The sequence below is a fragment of the Salvelinus sp. IW2-2015 genome, linkage group LG26, assembly GCF_002910315.2.
Source record: "Salvelinus sp. IW2-2015 linkage group LG26, ASM291031v2, whole genome shotgun sequence".
In the NCBI taxonomy this organism is placed as follows: Eukaryota; Metazoa; Chordata; class Actinopteri; order Salmoniformes; family Salmonidae; genus Salvelinus; species Salvelinus sp. IW2-2015.
The window spans coordinates 17,021,391-17,044,764 of record NC_036866.1 but is presented as its reverse complement, the minus strand read 5'-3'; the positions used below and the strand labels follow the sequence as shown (position 1 = coordinate 17,044,764).

The following is a 23,374-nucleotide window of genomic DNA, read 5'->3' as shown; positions in this document are numbered from 1 at the left end:
ACATAATTCTCACATTTCACAAAGTTGTTGTTTAATATTCTTCTAGAAAATGTTGTCCCAATACATGGGGATATGACATCCTGCCTTGACATGACGTCATCGCACTGCGCCTTACGTGACATAGATCTCAATGACTGGAGCTGCACTGTCCATTTGTGGATTGAACCAAACATTGTCTATTATATTGACAAGATAGTCAAGTGACAATGGAAATACATGTCCTCAAAGATGGAAGTCAGGCGGGAAGAGGCGGGATCAGGTGGGACCATTATAGCCAATGAGAAGACAGATACACGTGAACAATAGGCCATACAGATAGATGGAGGACTCATCTTTGTATCTGGGCCATTGTAATGTCTGTGACCCCATGGGCAGTGCCACTGAGGCTATCTCCATTTTGAAGTAGTCCATTTTCCTCTTCATTGGTTGATTGCTTCCACCCAGTTGACTATTTTAAAGTGGTGGAAACCCTTAACAAACTATAGTTTTGGCAAGTTGGACACACGTGGCATTTCGGCAACTTTAAAAAACAACTTTATATCTGAGTTGTGCCTGCTGTCATACAGATATATAGAGGACTCATCGTAGATATAACCTGTTTTAGTATGGACATTGTCATTGAGGGTTTCCACCACTTATATCAGTGCTTTTGTATCAACCTAACCATTATGAAACTTCTATTCATTCAAATGAGCCTCATGTAGCAAATTAGCAATTTGACACTCTCATTGATTCCTCACTTCGTGGGCTTACTTTCGTGGACTAATTTTGGGCTGAGTAAAACCTCTTGCTTCGCCTCTTCCTCTCTGATTGACCACACAAATCAGCAGAAAATACAGATCCACAAGCACTTTTTGATGTGCAAATACACGTTACACAGTTGTAAATGTTAGGAATTTCCGAACATTTGCTCACATCGTTGTACATTTGTTCAAATTGTTGTTTTATTTGTAAGCTACGTTAAATATATTTACAGATCATGATTGAATTGTGACTCATGCTGAACATGCATATGGATCTTGGTTTCATTTGGGAAATATTTATACATATTTACGGATTATGGTTTTATTTAAGAAATGTTTTAATATATTCACATATCATAGTTTTATTTGTGAGTTATGTTGAATATACGCACAGATCGTGGTAGACATATTTACAGAATAAGGAAACAAATCTCACTCCATAATGAAGTGAGTGAGTTGCTGTAACAGGATGTGGTCTGGTCTCCTACTTTGGTCTGGCACAGGGCAGCATTTCCTGTCAAATTAAAACTAGGTTTTACTGGAATCCACCACCTCGTCTTCAAAGAACACTCTGTTTCAACATGTGTTTCAGTGAGTCACGGTAGGAGAATGAGCTAACATGTCATATCCTGCTGATCAAGACCTTGCTGAACAACCGGCTGGATGTTTCAGTAACAGCTCAGACTATACGGACACACAGACACAGACACACACACACACAGTACAGCATACCCTTATAAAAAAATACATGTTCACATGTTGAGCTGACATTTCACATGTGAAATTTAATTTAGAGTTCACATGTTAACACCACCTTTTCACATCAATAAAATGTATTTATAAAGCCCTTTACACATCAGTTGAAACCCAGCCTAAAACCCCAAACAGCAAGCAATGCGGTGGCTAGGAAAAACTCCCTAGAAAGGCAGGAACCTAGGAAGAAACCTAGAGAGGAACCAGGCTCTGAGGTGTGGCCAGTCCTCTTCTGGCTGTGCTGGGTGGAGATTATAACAGTACATGGCAAAGATGTTCAAACGTTCATAGATGACCAGCAGGGTCAAATAATAATAATCACAGTGGTTGTCGAGGGTGCATCAGAGGGTGCAACAGGTCAGCACCTCAAGAGTAAATGTCAGTTGGCTTTTCATAGCCGAGCATTCAGAGTTCGAGACAGCAGGTGCGGTAGAGAGAGAAAGAGTTGAAAACAGAAGGTCTGGAAAAAGGTAGCACGTCCAGTGAACAGGCCAGGGTTCCATAGCCGCAGATAGAACAGTTGAAACTAGAGCAGCAGCATGACCAGGTGGACTGGGGACAGTCAGGAGTCATCGGGCCAGGTAGTCCTGAGGAATGGTCCCAGGGCTCAGGTCCTCCAGGAGGGGAGAGAGAGAATTAGAGGGAGCATACTTAAATTCACACAGGATGCCGGATAAGACATAAGAATTACCCCAGATATAACAGACTGACCCTAGCCTCCGACACATAAACTATTGCAGCATAGATACTGGAAGCTGAGACAGGAGGGGTCAGGAGACACTGTGGCCCCGTCTGACGATACCCCCGGACAGGGCCAACCAGGCAGGAAATGATCCCACCCACTTTGCCAAAGCACAGCCCCCACACCACTAGAGGGATATCCGTAAACCACCAACTTACTACCCTGAGACAAGGCTGACACGGCACGAACCCGAGGGGACGCCATACCGGACAGGAAGATCACGTCAGTGACTTAACCCACTCAAGTGACGCACCCCTCCTAGGGACGGCATGGAAGAGCACTAATAAGCCAGTGACTTAGCCCCCGTAATAGGGTCAGAGGCAGAGAATCCCAGTGGAGAGAGGGGAACCGGCCAGGCAGAGACAGCAAGGGCGGTTCGTTGCTCCAGTGCCTTTCCGTTCACCTTCGCACCACTGGGCCAGACTACACTCAATCATAGAACCTGCTGAAGAGATGAGTCTTCAATAAAGACTTAAAGGTTGAGACCGAGTCTGCGTCTCTCACATGGATAGGCAGACCATTCCATAAAAATTCAGCTCTATACGAGAAAGCCCTGCCTCCAGTTGTTTGCTTAGAAATTGTAGGGACAATAAGTAGGCCTGCGTCTTGTGACTGTAGCGTACATGTAGGTATGTACGGCAGGACCAAATCGGAGAGATAGGTAGGAGCAAGCCCATGTAATGCTTTGTAGGTTAGCAGTAAAACCTTGAAATCAACCCTCGCCTTAACATGAAGCCAGTGTCGAGAGGCTAGCACTGGAGTAATATGATCACATTTTGGGGTTATAGTAGCCGTGCTTACTGAAACTTACTGCTAACTGAAGTTTATTTAGTGCTTTATCCGGGTAGCCAGAAAGTAAAGCATTGCAGTAGTCTAATCTAGAAGTGACAAAAGCATGGATTAGCTTTTCTGCATTATTTTTGGACAAAAAGTTTCAGATTTTTGTAATGTCTTTGCTGTCTTTGAAATATTCTTGATATATTCGTCAAAAGAGAGATCAAAGTCCAGAGTAACGCCAAGGTCCTTCACAGTTTTATTTGAGACGACTGTACAACCATCTTGATAAATTTTCAGATCGAACAGAACATCTCTTTGTTTCTTGGGACCTAGAACTAGCATCTCTGTTTTGTTCGAGTTTAAAGGTAAAAAAATTGCCGCCATCCACTTCCTTATGTCTGAAACACAGGCTTCCAGGGAGGGCAAATTTGGGGCTTCACCATGTTTCATCGAAATGAACAGCTGTGTATTGTCTGCATAGCAGTGAAAGCTAACATTATGTTTCAGAATGAAATCACCAAGAGGTCAAATATATAGTGAAAACAATAGTGGTCCTAAAACGGAACCTTGAGGAACACCAAAACTTACAATTGATTTGTCAGAGGACAAACCGTCCACAGAGACAAACTGATATCTTTCCGACAGATAACATCTAAACTACTGCAATGCTTTACTTTCAAGAGGCTTTATTACTGCAACTTTCCCCCCCTTTTCTCCCCAATTTCATGGTATCCAATTGTTAGTATTTACTGTCTTGTCTCATCGCTACAACTCTCGTACGGGCTCGGGAGAGACGAAGGTCGAGAGCCATGCGTCCTCCGAAACACAACCCAACCAAGCCACACTGCTTCTTAACACAGAGTGCATACAACCTGGAAGCCAGCCGCACCAATGTGTCGGAGGAAACACCGTGCACCTAGCGACCTGGTCAGCGTGCACTGCGCCCGGCCCGCCACAGGAGTCGCTAGTGCGCGATGAGACAAGGATATCCCTACCGGCCAAACCCTCCCTAACCCGGACGACGCTAGACAAATTGTGCGTCGCRCCATGGACCTCCCGGTCGCGGCCGGCTGCGACAGAGCCTGGGCTCGATCCCAGAGTCTCTGGTGGCACAGCTTAGTGCCCTAGACCACTGCACCACCCGGGAGGCCCATTACCTTCACTTTTAGTGAATTTGGTACACATCCAGTGGATTGGGAGCCGTTAATTATGTTCAACATAGGAGGGCCAAGCACCGGAAGTATCTCTTTCAGTAGTTTAGTTGGAATAGGGTCCAGTATGCAGCTTGAAGGTTTAGGGGCCATGACTATTTTCATGAATGTGTCAAGAGATATAGGATTTTAAAAACTTGAGTGTGTCCATTGATCCTAGGTCCTGGCAGTATTGTGCAGACTCTGGACAACTGAGCTATGGAGAAATACGCAGATTCAACGAGGAGTCTGTAATTTGCTTTCTAATGATCATGATCTTTTCGTCAAAGAAGTTCATGAATTCATCACTGCTGAAGTGAAAGCCATCCTCTCTTGGGTAGTTCTGCTTTTTAGTTAGCTTTGCGACAGCATCAAAAATACATTTTGGATTGTTCTTATTCTCCCCAATTAATTTGGAAAAATAGGACGATCGAGCAGCAGTGAGGGCTCTTCGATATTGCATGGTACTGTCTTTCCAAGCTAGTCAGAAGACTTCCATTTTGGTGGAGCGCCATTTCCGTTCCAATTTCCTGGAAGCTTGCTTCAAGGCTCGGCTATTTTCTGTATACCAGGGAGCTAGTTTCTTGTGACAAATGTTTTTTGTTTTTAGGGGTGCGACTGCATCTAGGGTATTACGTAAGGTTAAATTTAGTTTCTCAGTTTGGTGGTTAACCGATTTTTGTACTCCGACGTCCTTGGGTAGGCGGAGGGAGTCTGGAAGGGCATCTAGGAATCTTTGGGTTGTCAGAGATTTTATAGCACAGCTTTTGATGATCCTTGGTTGGGGTCTGAGCAGATTATATGTTGGGATTGCAAATGTAATAAAATGGTGGTCCGATAGTCCAGGATTATGAGGAAAAACATTAAGAGCCACAATATTTATTCTACGGGACAAAACTAGGTACAGAGTATGACTGTGGCAGTGAGTAGGTCCGGAGACATGTTGGACAAAACCAACTGAGTAGATGATGGCTCCGAAGCCTTTTGGAGTGGGTCTGTGGACTTTTCCGTGTGAGTATTAAAGTCACCAAAAATTTGAATATCTGCCATTCAGGGAACAGTGAGAAATGCTGTAAATGGCCCAGGAGGCCTGTAAACGGTAGCTATAAAAAGTGATTGAGTAGGCTGCATAGACTTCATGACTAGAAGCTCAAAAGATGAAAACGCAGACATTTTATTTGTTGTAAATTGAAATTTGCTGTCGGAAATGTTAGCTACACCTCCGCCTTTGCGGGATGCATGGGGGATATGGTCACTCATGTAACCTGGAGGAGAGGCCTCATTTGTCACAGTAAATTCTTCAGGCGTCCCGTCAGCGGGACACCTGTCGACAACATCCGGTGAAATTGGAGGGCGCGCAATTCAAATAAATAATCGTAATATTAAACATTTATGAACATACAAGTATCTTATATCGGTTAAAAGCTTAAATCTTTGTTAATCTAACTGTATTGTCCGATTTACAGTAGGCTTTACAGCGAAAGCATACCATGCAATTGTTTGAGGATGGCGCCCCACATCAACATATTTTACAACCAGCACAGGCTTTATAAATCACAAATAGCGATGAAATAATCACTTACTTTTTGAAAATCTTCCTCTGTTTGCAATCCCAAGGATCCCAGCTTCAACATGCATGGTCGTTTTGTTAGATKAAATCTTTCTTTATATCCCAAAAAGTCTGTTTAGTTGGCACCATCGATTTCAGTAATCCACTTGTTCAACGTGCAGACAAAGGAATCCAAAAAGCTACTGCTAAACTTTGTTAAAACAAGTCAAACTACATTTATCTTTAATCCTCAGGTACCCTAAAATATAAATAAACTTTAATATTTCATACGGAAAGAAGTATGTTCAATAGAAAAGTAAAATTAGCAAGTGCACGCGCACTTGCTAATTTTACTTTTTTTTCTTCCTCGCGCACCTACAGACTGATTTCCAACTGTGACTCCCGGTACCAAAACTCAAAGTTCTTTCTCGTTTTGGAAGAAACAAGCCTGAAACCTTGAACAAAGACTGTTGACATCTCCTGGAAGCCATAGGAATTGCAATCTGGGAGCTGGAATTACATAGGACCCATAGCTTTCCATTGAAAGAGCATGGAATCTAAAAAAAATGAAAATCCTTTAGATTTTTCTTTGAATTTTTGGCTACCATATCAATTGTGTTATAGTCTCATACATTATGTTAACATTTCTACAAACTTCAAAGTGTTTTCTCTCCAATGATACCAATTATATGCATATCCTGGCTTCTGGGCCTGAGTAACAGGCAGCTTACTTTGGGCTCAGTCAGGTGGAAATTCTGAAAAAAGGACCCTAGCCCTATTAATAGTTAGCGGTAGTGCCAGCCTGATGGCAAKAACCAAATATCAAATACCTGAGACTGTTTATCTACTATTAGCTGTAGTGCTAGCCCTTAGCGAACAACCACAACAGAACCTTATTTACAGTGTCGTTAGGCCTATTTACGAGTCTGCTTGTTTTTAAAAGCCATGTTTCAGTCAGGCCAATCACATCAAGATTATGATCAGTGATTAGTTAATTGACTATAACTGCCTTGGAAGTGAGGGATCCATTTTGAGATGTGAAATATCACAATCTCTTTCAATAATGACAGGAATGGAGAAGGTCTATTTTCCACTGAGATTGCTAAAGTTAACACCGCCATGTTTAGTTTTGCCAAATTTAGATCGAGGCACAGACACGAGGCACAGTCTTATTGGAGATAGCTGAGCTGACTACACTGACTATGCTAGCGGCAGACTCCACTAAGCTGACAGGCTGGCTGACAGCCTGTTGCCTGCTGCCTGGCCTGCACTCTGTCTCATTGTGGAGCTAGAGGAGTTAGAGCCCTGTGTAACGGCTCTCGTTTGTAGAATGAAGAGTGGACCAAGGCGCAGCATGGTAGGCGTACATCGTCTTTTTATTGATGATACCAAAACAAAATAACAACGACAAAAAAACAAAAGCGAACAGTTCTGTCAGGCATAGACACTAAACGAAAACAAGATCCCACAAAACCCAAAAGGAAAATGACAACTTATATATGATCCCCAATCAGAGACGATAGACAGCTGCCTCTGATTGGGAACCACACTCGGCCAAAAACAAAGAAATAGAAAACATAGACTTTCCCACCAGAGTCACACCCTGACCTAACCAAACATATAGAATAATAAGGATCTCTAAGGTCAGGGCGTGACACCCTGTCTATGTTGATAGATAAGATGAGAGCACCCCTCCAGCTAGGATGGAGTCCATCACTCCTCAGCAGGCCAGGCTTGGTCCTGTTTGTGGATGAGTCCCAGAAAGAGGGCCAATTTTCTACAAATTCTATCTTTTGGAAAGGTTAGAAAACAGTTTTCAACCAGTGATTGAGTTGTGAGACTGCTGTAGAGCTCATCACTCCCCCTAACTGGGAGGGGGCCAGAGACAATTACTCGATGCCGACACATCTTTCTAGCTAATTTACACGCTGAAGCTATGTTATGCTTGGTGACCTCTGACTGTTTCATCCGAACATCGTTGGTGCGAACATGGATAACAATATCCCTATATTCTCTACGCTCGCAGGTTTTAGCCTTAGCCAGCACCCTCATCAGATTAGCCTTTACGTCAGTAGCCCTGCCCCCTCGTAAACAGTGTATGATCGCTGGATGATTATTTTTAAGTCTAATACTGAGGGTAATGAAGTCGCCATTGACAGGTTTTCAATTTGTCAGAGCTAATGGTGGGAGGCTTCGGCGACTCAGACCCTGTAATGGGTGGAGGACAGACCAGAGAAGTCTCGGCCTCTGACTCCGACTCGTTGCTTAATGGGGAGAACTGGTTGAGRATTCCGACAGCATTTCCTTCCAGAAGCCATGAGAAAATAGTCCGGCTGCGGGGACTGTGCGAGGGGAATTATTTCATTCATTCATTGTTTCATTCTTTCCTACACTTAAATTACCATTGCCTAACGATTGCGTCTGAAGCTGGGCTTGCAGCACGGCTATCCTCACCATGAGGCAATAGTTTTCCTGTATATTACGAGTACAGCGATGTTAATGTTACTACTTAGCTTCGGCTGGCGGAGGTCCTATAGAACCATGTCCAGATATAAGCGTCTGGGGTGAAAAAGTTGAATGAAAAAAGTTGAGCGAGGAAAAAAATAACTTTTGACGTTGGTAAATGTGTAAAATAAAGAGTTTGATTAAACAGTTATTAAAAAGTTAAAAAACATCAAGTTGGCAGGTAGCAAGTAGCAACAAAGTACCCATGTGAGGAGAATACCATGTTTTCACCTCATGTGAATTGTAGTTTCACATGAAATTTGCGGGTTTCCCATCACCATCTTTGTCGTCAGTCCAAATGATTAGCCAAGCAAGAGAAGTTCGCAACGTAAGCCCCTCAGCCCTCATTTTGAATCGAGTTTGCGAGTGTACAATTATGTTCACTTCGGGGACTGAAACGCCCCATAATTAAATTTGCGATGATTGTACATCCGCTAAGACTTAAAACCTCAACGTCAATATGGAGAAGTCAACATACACGTGTAAGTAAAAACAAATGTAAATAAGTTAGAAATTGTGCTACTAGTACACATGACGGCACAAACACGTCTAGTAAAAGTAATGTTTTTGTTTGGTTATCTTTTGGAAATTGTAGAAATAAAACATTTTCCTTCTTCAGAAGTTCCAGCTAGGCAGGCTAACGTTAGTTAGCTAGTTATTTTGCTAGCTATCATACAGTAGGTGTATATGAATAATTATATAGTTAATATTAGTAGACATGCAATCATAATTGACTGTAGCACATATAAAGCACCCACAAGCTACCGGTGGCTGAAAACAATCGTTGCGGGACGAACGAGGGACGAATTTCCGGGCAAGGGCAGTCCATTTAAAATTCCTTCCTTCCTCCCTCGCCCCTTGCCCTGCAAGTGTAAACTCGTCAGACGTCATGATACGTCATCAGAAGTGCCTACTTAATTTGAGGGCTGAGGGGAGAGGGTGTGTCTTTTAAGTGTTTGGAATGCAGCCAATGACTTATCTGTGACCCAAGAGCTGCTCAGATAATCCCTACCATTGTGTCGCTGAGTTGTCATAGTGCTGCTGCAAATGTACATTGTCCGAGGGGCGTTGGCAGTCATAATGTAAGTAATCTAATTTATGTCCCTCTAACTCCCCTGATTGCCCCTGTCATTCCTAAAAAAAATAGCCCACATTAACATGTGGAGCCTCATTCATGAAATCGATAACTTGCTAGTAACCGATAACATTCATATACTGGCTATCTCTGAAACCCACTTAGATAATTCCTTTGATGATACAATGGTAGGAATATATGGTTATAATATCTGCAGAAGAGACAGGAATGCCAATAGTGGAGGTGTTGCTGTGTATGTTCAGAGTCATGTTCCTGTAAAGCTTAGAGAGGATCTCATGTCAAATGCTGTTGAAGTAATATGGCTAGAGGTTCACCTGTCTCACCTGAAGCTCATTTTAGTGGGAAGCTGCTATAGATCACCAAGTGCTAATAGTCCGTATCTGGATGATATGTGTGAAATACTTGATAATGTATGTGATATCAACAGAGAGGTATATTTTCTGGGTGACCTAAATATTGACTGGCTTTCATCAAACTGTAACCAGTGCCTGCAACCTGGTTCAGGTTATCAGTCAACCTACCAGGGTATTTACAAACAGTACAGGAATTAAATCATCCACATGTATTGATCACATCTTTCCTAATGCAGCAGAAATCTGCTCTAAAGCAGTATCCAAATCCATCAGATGTAGTGATCATAATACAGTAGCCATATCTAGGAAAACCAAAGTTCCAAAGGATGGGCATAATGTGTGATCGACCGCCTTAATTCAATCTTATGTAGAAAAATATGAAATTGTGTTTTGTTTTTATCAAACAGAGACATAGAGCTACAAAATGGTATATCATACACTGCATTTGACGAACAATGGGAAAGTAATTCTGATTTGAAAGTTGATAAACTTGTAACCTCACTTTTGAGAAAATGTCCTTTGAATGTTTTGGTACCGACTGGAGAGCTCTTCTTTGTCTACACCCATTCAGCATCGTTCACACCCTCTTAAGCTTTAGCCGACCCATGTCTTTAAGGGTTGATCAGGGCTTTCTGTACAAGCACCCAAGCTAACTGGCTAAATTGCTAGCTACTTCCAGACACAAATGAGAGAACAGCTCACTGAACATTACTCGCCATAGCAGAGCTGGTTAGGCTGTTTTTATGTTATCCAGAGCGTTGGTGACTGCAACTGTGCTGTCATATTGTCCGTACGGCCATATTCTGCGCTCTGGCACATTCAGACGAGAGTGCTCTGAAATCAGAGTAGATGGCCAGACTGACTTTACGAACACACCCAAAATGGTTACTTGCATAGTGGAGTCTTTTGTTAAGACATGTAGCTAGCTAGCTAGGTAAACAATAAACCATAATCTCAATTCATGATGTTACTACCCTGCATGAATCTGCAGGTAGCTAACCAACCAGGTTCAATGTTAGCTAGCTAACATTAGGCTATAACTAGCCAAGCAAATGGCTCTGAGATACGAATAATAAGATCATACACATAACGTTAGCTAGCGAGCCAGCCAGCTAACGTTAGCTGGCTAGCTAACAGTTCACTTTAACTTGAAATGAAAACGACTTTGTCAAAATTAGAAACGTGTAATATCTGAAAATGTAGCTAGCTAGACTATTTTTCTCGTATACATCATGGTTGGATGCTTCTCCCTGTCAGGGATGCCATGGTTGCCCTTAATTTGAAGATATAATCCGGAGGCAGGTGTTTTCTCCATCTCATTAGCTATCATACTCTAATTCCACTGATTTCAAAGCTCAGTTCTCCAGAAAGTGGAGAGCAACACTTATGCAGTTCTACTAAGCAATATATATTTTTTAAAGCAGCGTTAGACAGGATTACCTACACATACTAAACAGCTCAAATAGACAGAAGTGTGCTATATGGCAGACCAATCCGAATTCATCTCTTGGCATGTCCAGCCCACTCATTATCTCAGCCAATCATGGCTAGCGGGAAGGTTGCTCGCTTTTTCTGTGGCTAAACCAACTAGGCTCGTAATTTAACAATTTTATTCATATTTACAGATGGCATACAAGTTTGTTATTAAGGCACATGAAAGTTCATATGTGCCAGAAGCCATTTCTGCCCCCAAAAATGCATTTTGATTTAAAAAAGGATATTACGTTCAAATGGCTCATGTGAAGTAGTGACCCGCAACATACGCCTAGTTTCCTGAAACGGGTCACAAGAGGTCATACAATACGTTTTTTAGTGATTCCTATGTTGAAGGTGTAAATAATATTTGCTGGTCTGTGGTGTGTAATGAAGAGCAATCAGATGCTGCACTTGACACATTTATGAAATTGCTTATTCCAATTACTAATAAACATGCACCCATTGAGAAAATGTAAAAACTGTTAAATCCCCGTGGATTGATGAGGAATAAAAATTGTATGGTTGAGAGGGTTGAGGCAAAAGGAATGGCAAAAGTCTGGCTGGCAAACATACTGTAAATTGAGAAATCATGTGACTAAACTGAATAAAAAGAAGAAGAGACTGTACTATGAAATAAAGATAAATTATAGAAAGAATGATAGAAAAGGCTTTGGAGCACCTTAAATGAAGTTTTGGGCAAAAAGACTAACTCAGCTCCATCATTCATGAATCAGATGGCTCATTCATCACAAAATGTACTGATATTGCCAACTACTTTAATGATTTTTTAATTGGCAAGGTTAGCAAACGTAGGCATGACATTCCAACAACAAATTCTAAACATCTATGCATAACTGACCAAATTATTAAAGACAAGCATTGTAATTTAGAATTCAGTAAAGTGAGTGTAGAAGAGGTGAAATAATTATTGTTGTCTATCAACAATGACAAGCCACCTGGGTCTGACAACATGGATGGAAAATTACTGAGGATGATAGCAGACGGTATTGCCACTCCTATTTGCCATCTCTTCAATCTAAGCCTACAGGAAAGTATCTTCCCTCAGGCCTGGAGGGAAACAAAAGTCACCCTTTACTGGCTCAAACAGCCAGCCAATCAGCCTGTTACCAACACTTAGTAAACTTTTAGAAAAAATGGTGTTTGACCAGATACAATGCTATTTCACAGTAAACAAATTAACAACAGATTTTCAGCATTTATATGGAAGGGAACTCAACATGTACTGCACTTACACAAATTACTGATGATTAGCTGAGCAAAATTGATAATAAAAATTTGGTTGGAGCTGTTTTGTTTGACATCAGTGCAGCTTTTGACATTATCAATCATAATCTGCTGCTGGAAAAACTCCTGCTATATTGTGGATTGAGAGTTACCTGTCTAACAAAACACAGAGGGTGTTTTTTAATGGAAGCCTCTCCAACATAATCCGGGTAGAGTCAGGCATTCCCCAGGGCAACTGTCTAGGCCCCTTACTTTTTCAATCTTTACTAATGACCTGCCACTGGCTCTGAGTAAAGCCTGTGTGTCTATGTACTGTATCCTGATGACTCAACACTATACACATCAGCTACCACAGCAAGTAAAATCACTGCAACACTTAACAAAGAGCTGCAGTTAGTTTCAGATTGGGTGGCAAGAAATAAGTTAGTCCTAAATATTTCAAAAACAAAAAGTGTTGTATTTGGGACAAATCCTTCACTAAACCCTAAACCTCAACTAAATATTGTTATGAACAATGTGGGAATTGAGAAAGTTAACTTAAGGATCGGACCCTTTTTTCCATTTTCGCCTAAAATGTCATACCCAAATCTAACTGCCTGTATCTCAGGATGTGAAGCAACGATATACATATTCTTGATACCATTTGAAAGGAAACACTTTGACATTTGTGGAAATGTGAAATTAATGTAGGAGAATATAAGGAGACTAAACTGCTTGGAGTAACCCTGAATGGTAAACTGTCATGGTCAAAACATATTGATGCAACAGTAGCTAAGATAGGGAGAGGTCTGTCATAATAAAGTGTAGTAGCCTGAGGGTATATACTTAATGTGTTGTGAAATCTGTTGTGAGTTGTAGTGTAATGTTTTTAAAATTGTATGACTGCATTATTTTTTCTGGACCCCAGGAACAGTAGCTGCTGCCTTGGCAGGAACTAATAGGGATCCATAAAAAATACAAAATACTCCCTTAAAATAACTTCACTTGAAAAATGAYAAAAAAGCAGCAATATTACTGTTTGTCCCTCTTGAGACACTATAGCAACCACATAGCCAATAACATTTCCTCAAATAGTCAGAATTATTCTAAGATAAATCAAGAAATCTGAATTCAATTTACGTTTTGTTGAAGTCTTAGTCGTGAAATTTTACATCAAACTAGGATGGTTGGTGCAGTATTTCTCAAGTGAAAAACTTTGCATGAAAACTATTCGCCTCAACACTTCATTGAAGAATCCCATCCATAGTTCCCACTCCTACTAAGAGTACTGTTAATCAATCACAGACTAAGGGGCGTAGACTTCGGCTACTGAACTTCGCCTTGCCTCAAGAAAAAATATTGTGTGCGCGAACAGCCGAAAAAAAACCTGACAAACACCAAAACAAAAAAACAAAAAAATTGTTATAATAGATCAAAATCAAATCAAATCAAATGTTATTAGTCACATGCGCCGAATACAACAGGTGTAGACCTTACAGTTAAATGCTTACTTACGAGCCCCGAACCAACAACACAGTTAAAAAAAATACAGATAAGAATAAGAAATAAAAGTAACAAGTAATTAAAGAGCAGCAGCAAAATAATAATAGCAAGACTATATACAGGGGGGTACCGGTACAGAGTTAATGTGCGGGGGCACTTGTTAGTTGAGGTAATATGTACATGTAGGTAGAGTTATTAAAGTGACTATGCATAGATGATAACAACAGAGAGTAGTAGCGGTGTAAAGGGGGGCAATGCAAATAGTCTGTGTTGCCATTTGATTAGGTGTTCAGGAGTCTTATGGCTTGGGTGTAGAAGCTGTTTAGAAGCCTCTTGGACCTAGACTTGGCACTCCGGTACCGCTTGCCGTGCGGTAGCAGAGAGAACAGTCTATGACTAGGGTGGCTAGAGTCTTTGACAATTTTTATGGCCTTCCTCTGACACCGCCTGGTATAGAGGTCCTGGATGGTCCGTTCGCACTACCCTCTGTAGTGCCTTGCAGTCGGAGGCTGAGCAGTTGCCATACCAGCAGTGATGCAACCAGTCAGGATGCTCTCGATGGTGCAGCTGTAGACACCAAGGAACTTGAAGCTCTCAACCTGCTCCCCTACAGCCCCATCTATGAGAATGGGGGCGTGCTCGGTCCTCCTTTTCCTGTAGTCCACAATCATCTCCTTTGTCTTGATCATGTAGAGGGAGAGGTTGTTGTCCTGGCACTACATGGCCAGGTCTCCGACCTCCTCTCTATGGGCTGTCTCGTCGTTGTCGGTGATCAGGCCTACCACTGTTGAGTCATCGGCAAACTTACTGATGGTGTTGGAGTCTTGCCTGGCCGTGCAGTCATGAGTGAACAGGGGGTACAGGAGGGGACTGAGCACGCACCCCTGAGGGGCCCCCGTGTTGAGAATTAGAGTGGTGGATGTGTTGTTACCTACCCTTACCATCTGTGGGCGGCCAATCAAGGAGTCCAGGATCCAGTTGCAGAGGGAGGTGTTTAGTCCCAGGGTCCTTAGCTTAGTGATGAGTTTTGAGGACACTATGGTGTTGAACGCTGAGCTGTAGTCAATGAAAAGCATTCTCACATAGGTGGTCCTTTTGTCCAGGTGGGAAAGGGCAGTGTGGAGTGCAATAGAGATTGCATCATCTGTGGATCTGTTAGGGCGGTATGCAAATTGGAGTGGGTCTAGGATTTCTGGTGTAATGGTGTTGATGTGAGCCATGACCAGCCTTTCAAAGCATGGTTCAGTAGTCATTTAGGCAGGGTACCTTAGTGTTCTTGGGCACAGGGACTATGGTGGTATGCTTGAAACATGTTGGTATTACAGATTCAGACAGGAAGAGGTTGAAAATGTCAGGGAGACACTTGCCAGTTGGTCAGCGCACGCTCTGAGTACACGCCATGGTAATCTGTCTGGCCTTGCGGCCTTTTGAATGTTGACTTGTTTAAAGGTCTTACTCACATTGGCTGCGGAGAGCATGATCACACAGTCGCCTGGAACAGCTGATGCATGTTTCAGTGTTACTTGCTTCAAAGCAGTAATTTAGCTTGTCTGGTAGGCCCGTGTCACTGGGCAGCTTATGATTTAATCTTAGTCCTGTATTGATGCTTTGCCTGTTTGATGGTTCGTCAGAGGGTATAGAGGAATTTCTTAAAAGCTTTCGGGTTAGAGTCCCACTCCTTGAAAGCGGCAGCTCTACCCTTTAGCTCAGTGCGGATGTTCCCTGTAATCCATGGCTTCTGGTTGGGGTATGTACGAACAGTCACTGTGGGGACGACGTCATCGATGCACTTATTGATGAAGCCAGTGACTGATGTGGTGTACTCATCAATGCCATCGGAAGAATCCCGGAACATATTCCAGTCTGTGTTAGCAAAACAGTCCTGTAGCTTAGCATCTGCTTCATCTGACCACTTTTTTAATTGACCGAGTCACTGGTGCTTCCTGCTTTAATTATTGCTTGTAAGCAGGAATCAGGAGGATATAATTATGGTCAGATTTGCCAAATGGTGGGTGAGGGAGAGATTTGTACGCATCTCTGTGTGTGGAGTAAAGGTGGCCTAGATATTTTTCCCCTGTGGTTGCACATTTAACATGCTGGTAGAAATTTGGTAAAACGGATTTAAGTTTTCCTGCATTAAAGTCCCCGGCCACTAGGAGCGCCACTTCTGGATGAGCGTTTTCCTGTTTGCTTATGGCTGTATACAGCTCATTGAGTGCGGTCTTAGTGCCAGCATCGGTCTGTGGTAGTATGTAGACAGCTACGAAAAATACAGATGAAAACTCTCTAGGTAGATAGTGTGGCCTACAGCTTATCATGAGATACTCTACCTCAGGTGAGCAAAACCTTGAGACTTCATTAGATATCGTGCCCCAGCTGTTGTTTACAAATATACATAGACCSRCACCCCTTGTCTTACCAGAGGCTGCTGTTCTATCCTGCCGATACAGTGTGTAACCCGCCAGCTGTATGTTATTCATGTCGTCGTTCAGCCACAATTCGGTAAAACACAAGATATTACAGTTTTTAATGTCCTGTTGGTAGTTCAATCTTGCTCGTAGGTCATCGATTTTATTTTCCAATGATTGCACGTTGGCCAATAGAACTGATGGCAGTGGGAGTTTACTCGCTCGCCTACACATTTTCAGAATGCAGCCCGACCTCTGCCCCCTTTTTCTCCGTCTTCTCTTCACACAAATGACGGGGATTTGGGCCTGTTCCCGGGAAAGCAGTATATCCTTCATGTCGGACTCGTTAAAGGAAAAAGCTTCTTCCAGTTCGTGGTGAGTAATCGCTGTTCTGATGTCCAGAAGTTATTTTCTGTCATAAGAGACGGTAGCAGCAACATTATGTACAAAATAAAAAAATAAGTTACAAACATCGCAAAAAAACGAAGAAATAACACAGTTTGTTAGGAGCACGTAAAACGTCATCCATCCTCTCTGGCGTCATTCTACTAAAGACTGATGCAGGGTTTTACCGGCTTAAGCCTGTCGCATGCTTCCCAGTTGAAACCGTTTGCACAGCACGGCCCCATTCTTTTCYACGGGGCTGCTGTGGAGCAGGTTGAGAGCTTCAAGTTCCTTGGTGTCCACATCACCAACAACCTACCATGGTCCAAGCACACCAAGACAGTCGTGAAGAGGGCACAACAAAACTAATTCCCCCCTCAGGAGTCTGAAAAGATTTGGCATGGGTCCTCAGATCCTCAAAAGGTTCTACAGCTGCACCAGTACATCACTGGGGCCAAGCCACCCTGGACTCGAGCCACCCTAGTCATAGACTGTTCTCTCTGCTACCGCATGGCAAGTGGTACCGGAGCGCCAAGTCTAGGTCCAAGAGGCTTCTAAACAGCTTCTTTCCCCAAGCCTTAAGACTCCTGAACATCTAATCAAATGGCTACCCAGACTATTTGCATTGCCCCCACCCCCTTTCTTTTACGCTGCTGCTACTCTCTGTTATTATCTATGCATAGTCACTTTAATAACTCTACCTACATGTACATATTACCTCAATTACCTCGAGTGGTCGATGCCCCCGCATATTGACTCTGTWCCGGTACCCCCTGTACATAGCCTCACTATTGTTATTTTACTGCTGCTCTTTAATTATTTGTTTATTTTATTTATTCTTCTTTTTTTTCTCAGGCATTTAAAAAAAAAAAGATTAAACTGCATTGTTGGTTAAGGGCTTGTAAGTAAGCATTTCACTGTTGTATTTGGTGCATGTGACATAAAATGCGATTTGATTTTGATTTGTTGATCCAGACTAGACTGTGTTCAATGCTGCCCCCTGCTGTTTGTTTACACAGCAGCAACCAGATCAGGCCTAGACCTCTTTCTGACGCACCGACTAGATGCTCTTCCATCTGACTAGTCCCCAGCTGTGTGTCTTTTTCTCTGTTCTATTCTGGTATTTCTGTTCTATTGCTGCTGTAGTTGTAAAGCCTATAGTAATTTACAGATTCTTTGTTGATCTTGATGTGCCACTGCCTCACTGCCTTTGCTATTTCATATTAGGTACAATTTGATGATGTGTCATTGCCACTCACGGTTGTCTTGTGTTTTCTTTTGTGTGTTTGTGTGTGTGTGTGCCTGCTTGCCTGTGTGTGCGTCTGCTGGTGTGTTTTTTTGTGTGTGTTTGTGTGTGTGTGTGCCTGCTTGCCTGTGTGTGCGTCTGCTGGTGTGTTTTTTTGTGTGTGTTCCAGATGACGTGCTGGCCAGGGATGCCGGAGAGTGTGTAATCTGTCTGGAGGAGCTGCAGCAAGGAAACACCATCGCCAGACTGCCGTGCCTCTGCATCTATCACAAAAGGTGAGACAGCGGGACTACTCAAATGGCACCCTATCCCTGATATAGTGAACTACTTTTGATTAGGGCCAATTGGGGGCTCTGGTCAAAAGTAGGTTGCCACAGGAAATAGGGTGGCATTTTAGGACACACCTTCAGACTGAGCTCAGTTCCTGATCCTGACTGTACAATACGCACACAGGCTCACAGGATTACACACAGCCTGAAATGACTCCACTAGATTAATTATACTCAGTGGGGCAATACATTTAGGCCTTAGCGATGTACTGTAGCTAAGGCCAGAGAGATATGTGCATTCATGTGATGATGGTGGGTTTTTTCCTCTTTCTGTTCAGCTGTATAGACTCCTGGTTTGAGATCAATCGTTCCTGCCCTGAGCATCCTTCAGACTGACTGACCTCTGTGCTCCTACTCCTACTGTTCAAGGTGAGAGCATCTCCTCACCTGTTTCTCTTCCACACAGGAGACTGGTGACATGAGGTGTTTCAAAGAACATTATGATCCACATAGCTCACTCACTCGCTGCATAATGCATACGCAGTACGCACACATATGACCACCCTCAATAAAACTCACATTCTTAGTCAGTTTGAAGCTAGAGCATACTGTAACCGTAAATGATGCACTCAAAATAACCTTCTGAACTGTCTTTGTGTATCCACTTTAATGTATGGTTAACATCTCCCCTCCATTTCTCTCTTTATCTATCAGGACACTTTATGTTCCTACCATGGATATCTGGACACTGAAGTAACCAAAAAACTAAACAATCAAAACAACCTATCTATCAATTGATCTATCAATCTATCAAGAGAATTCCTAGCAAACGGAACCAAAAGAAAAAACATTAAGCTTATACTGTCACTTCCACATGCATAAAAGAGTGCCCCTCCTCCCTGCCACCTCCCCCCTAGCCCTAGAGGCTGCTAACTGCCAGGCCCTATGTTGGCCCAACTAGGCTGACCATCCCTCCAGGCCAACTGCCTCACCAGGCTGCTTGGCCCCCCAGCCAGCCAGTCACCACGCCACATGGCCTGGTCCTCTCTAGGCTCCTCCGGGGGTCTGGGCCTTGTTCTGCTCTGCCTTCCATTTTGCCTCCTGAGTTTGGCCCTGCCTGGCTCCATATCACTCATTTGGATCCAGCCATCTCATGGCCTTCATCAGGGAGAGACAGAGGAGGATAATGAAGATAAAGAAAAAGATGAAGAGGAAGGAATAGGGCTGGATGAACCCTGTGTGCCAGGGCAGGGTGGACTCCCAGGACGTTGTCTGATAATGCAACAAAAGGCTTTCCCCCAATCACCAGAGTTACAGCACCCGCTCACCCAATCATTAGATGAAGAGACATGCGCTTATCTTAGTCTTTACTTTGAGGTGGAGCAGCGATGTGTGAAGTGCAGCATTGGTGGCAGGCAAGGTCTGTCTATGTAGGTTTCTGTTTGGGTAATGTGTGTTTGGGTTGTGTGTGTGTGTGTGTGTGTGTGTGGGGGGGGGGGGGTGTGGAGGGGTGTAGTTAATGCTTCTATATGTGTCGGGGCAGTGAAAATATCAGTCAGACTACACTTGTTCTGTGTGCGTTAGTGTGTGGAGGGGTACGTCGTTTATGCTTGGTGGTGGGTGAATGTGTGTGAGTGTGCTTATGTGTCGTGGGGGACAGTTGGGGGTCGTTGGTTTATGTTTTTCTATGTTCTGGGGCTGTGAGGATGGTGTCCGTAAGCATACATGTGGTGTGGTTGAGGTTGGGGTGATGATGCAGCCATCTCTGTAGTGTGAGAGCCTGATTTGCTAAAGGGTCAAAAAGAAGTCTGAGACAATACTATGTGTTGGTCTGTGTTTGAAATGTTTACAATTTAGATGTCCATTTTCCCTGTGTGAATGTGGTATCGCTCCCTTTATTTTGCTAATGTTTACAGTTACATAAAATCGACATGACATACACACTCTTTCTCCTTGTTTTTGTCCACCAGGTTTTTGCTGCGATGGGGAAACGCTGACCAGAATTAGTAATTTCCCTGTAAGGGCCTTGAGTGTGTTCATGTGTGTGTATGTGTGATGCCTCTTGGTCTAAGCTACTGTCTGTGCCCCACATGTTTTCTGATGAAATAGGTCAGGTCCTCTCTGGTTGTGTTGGCTGATGTGACTTAATGTAATGGACGTATTAAAGACCTATCAACCCAAAAATGACAGTCACATCGTGGAGCTATTCCAGGGTTATAACTTATTTATTCACATTTAACAAGATTTGTTTCCCCAAATCTGACAGAAAACATACATTACTCTTCAGAATGCCTCTAGTGTGTAAAGAATAACAGAATGATGATTCTGGAAGAAAAAAAACTAACATAGCTCAACAAATGGGTGAATATTTTTTCAATTTCTGCTAGATGAAAATGTAGAGAATATAGTACCTGTGAGGCCACTATAAACAATTCATTAGCAAGCAGACAACCACCAAGCTTCAACTGAACAAGGAACACAGGGGAGACAGACTACTAGTCAGTTATGATAGAGTATACTATACATATTCATGTCTCCTGCTAACTGTATCCCTGCCCGACTCTGCTAAAGGGCCATATACCTTGATTTCATTTAATGTTTTGAGATGACTTTTTTTCCAAGGATGTGAATGGGTGCCTGTTTTGGAGGTACCAACTAATTGTTTGATGATTTTGATGTGCAATCTGTGGGATGAATTCTGATAATGATATATACACAGTACCAGTCAAAAGTTTGGACACCTACTCCTTCAAGGGTTTTTCTTTATTTGTACTATTTTCTACATTGTAGAATAATAGTGAAGACATCAACACCTTGAAATAACACATATGGAATCATGCAGTAACCAAAAAAGTGTTAAATAAATCAATACATGTTTTATATTTTAGATTCTTCAAAATAGCCACCCATTGCCTTGATGACAGCTTTGCACTCCAACACTCTCCTTCTTGATCAAATAGCCCTTACAGGCTGCAGGTGTGTTAGGGTCATTGTCCAGTTGAAAAACAAATGATAGTCCCACTAAGCGCAACCCAGATGGGATGGCTTATCGCTGCAGAATGCTGTGTTAGCCATGCTGGTTAAGTGTGCCTTGAATTCTAAATAAATCACGGATAGTATCACCAGCAAAGCCCCCCCACACCACCACACCTCCTCCTCCATGATTCACAGTGGGAACCACACAGGCAYAGATCATCCGTTCACCTACTCTGCGTCTCACAAAGACACGGCGGTTGGAACCAAAAATCAAACATTTGGACTCATCAGAACAACGGACAGATTTCCTCCGGTCTAATGTCCATTGCTCATATTTCTTGGCCCAAGCAAGTCTCTTCTTCTTATTGGTGTCCTTAAGTAGTGGTTTCTTTGCAGCAATTTGACAATGAAGGCCTGATTCACGCAGTCTCCTCTGAACAGTTCATGTTGAGATGTGTCTGTTACTTGAACTCTGTGAAACATTTGATGCTTGATGGTTTTTGCAACTGCACTTTAAGAAACTTTCAAAGTTCTTGAAATGTTCCGGATTGACTGACCTTCATGTCTTAAAGTAATGATGGACTGTCGTTTCTCTTTGCTTATTTGAGCTGTTCTTGCCATAATATGAACTTGGTATGTTACCAAATAGGGCTATTTTCTGTACACCACCCCTACCTTGTCACAACACAACTGATTGGCTCAAACGCATTAAGAAGGAATGAAATTCCGCACCTGTTAATTGAAATGCACTCCAGGTGACTACCTCATGAAGCTCGGGCTCCAGCCCAGCTGTCTAAGGCACTTCATCTCAGTGCAAGAGGCGTCACTACAGTCCCTGGTTCGATTCTAGGCAGTATCACATCTGGCCATGATTGGGAGTCCCATAGGGTGGCGCACAATTGGCCCAGCGTCGTCCGGGTTAGGACGGGGTAAGCCGTCATTGTAAATAAGAATTTGTTTGTAACTGACTTGCCTAGTTAAATAAAGGTTCAATTAAAAAAAACATATAAAAAAGCTGCTTGAGAGAATGCCAAGAGTGTGCAATACTATCATCAAGGAAAAGGGTGGCTACTTTGAAGAATCTCAAATATATTTTGATTTGTTTAACACGTTTTTGGTTACTACATGATTCCATATGTGTTATTTCATAGTTTTGATGTCTTCACTATTATTCTACAATGTAGAAAATAGTAAAATAAAGAAAAATGCTGGAATGAGTAGGTGTGTCCAAACTTTTGACTGGTACTGTATATAAATATATATATATATATAATAATAATAAAAATGACAAAATAAACATGCTTTTTCATGTAATTTCCTTAACTAGATTCAGGCTTAAATGTTAAGTTTAACAAATCTACTCTATAAATAATGGTGTGCTAATGCTTGTCATTAAGCTACTTTGTTGAACCATCAGCTAATGTTAAAAGGCTAAGGCTGTGTTCTCTTCTGTCCTGGATAGATTGATGGATTCTCTTGAGGAGAAAACTTGGATCACTCCTGTGACCACTTACAGTTGTTATTACTCTGTTACATAAACCATGGGTTGTTTTTCTCTAGTCTCATTGGCTTGTCTCAACACATGTCACCACTGAGCAAATAAGATTGTAAGAAGAAATCTTTAGAGACATGAGCAACTTCACCATGGCAATATAAATAAATACTTAACTCTCTATCAGAAGGGGCCATTTACAGTTTAAGTACAGTATGCACATATCAACGGCACAAAATAGAGCAGAAACTAAATGCAAACCGATGGATTTAGTTAATTACAAGTAGTCAATAAATAATTTCAAGCCATACAGTTATGTTGTAGTAAAATCTAAAGAAGCATTTAATTCTGAGGAACTTAAGAGGATAAACAGAGGACAGACAATAATAACACAATTTGCCCTTGGGACTAGTCAGTCACTCACGCTATAAAAACAAATATACCAAACGCCTGACACCTGGTGGCAGACAGAGGTATTGCATCCCTAAGTAGTACTGCACACTTCATTCATTTATTCAGTGCTCTGTGATAAGGTGATAGCTTCAGTACCTTCAGCTACAGCACCTTCCCAGGATTCATTAGGTTCTTGGGGTCCAGAGTGGCCTTGAGGCCCTGCATGACCTCCATGGCAAGGGGTCCCATCTTCTCACGAAGCAACACTCGTTTCCCCAGGCCCACCCCATGCTCC

General features: G+C 42.4%; 1 protein-coding gene across 1 annotated transcript in view; it reads left to right on the top strand.

Annotated features, from left to right (window-relative positions):
- The window catches only part of LOC111952104 (E3 ubiquitin-protein ligase znrf1), a 48,764-nt gene extending 26,352 nt beyond the window's left edge, over positions 1–22,412 (top strand). The window contains exons 3-5 of the mRNA XM_023970587.2: positions 18,119–18,224; positions 18,557–18,647; positions 18,933–22,412. Coding sequence (XP_023826355.1) covers positions 18,119–18,224; positions 18,557–18,614 — 164 coding nt within the window. The 3' untranslated portion in view covers positions 18,615–18,647; positions 18,933–22,412. The remainder of the gene's footprint in view (positions 1–18,118; positions 18,225–18,556; positions 18,648–18,932) is intronic.
- The last annotated feature ends 962 nt before the right edge of the window (positions 22,413–23,374 follow it).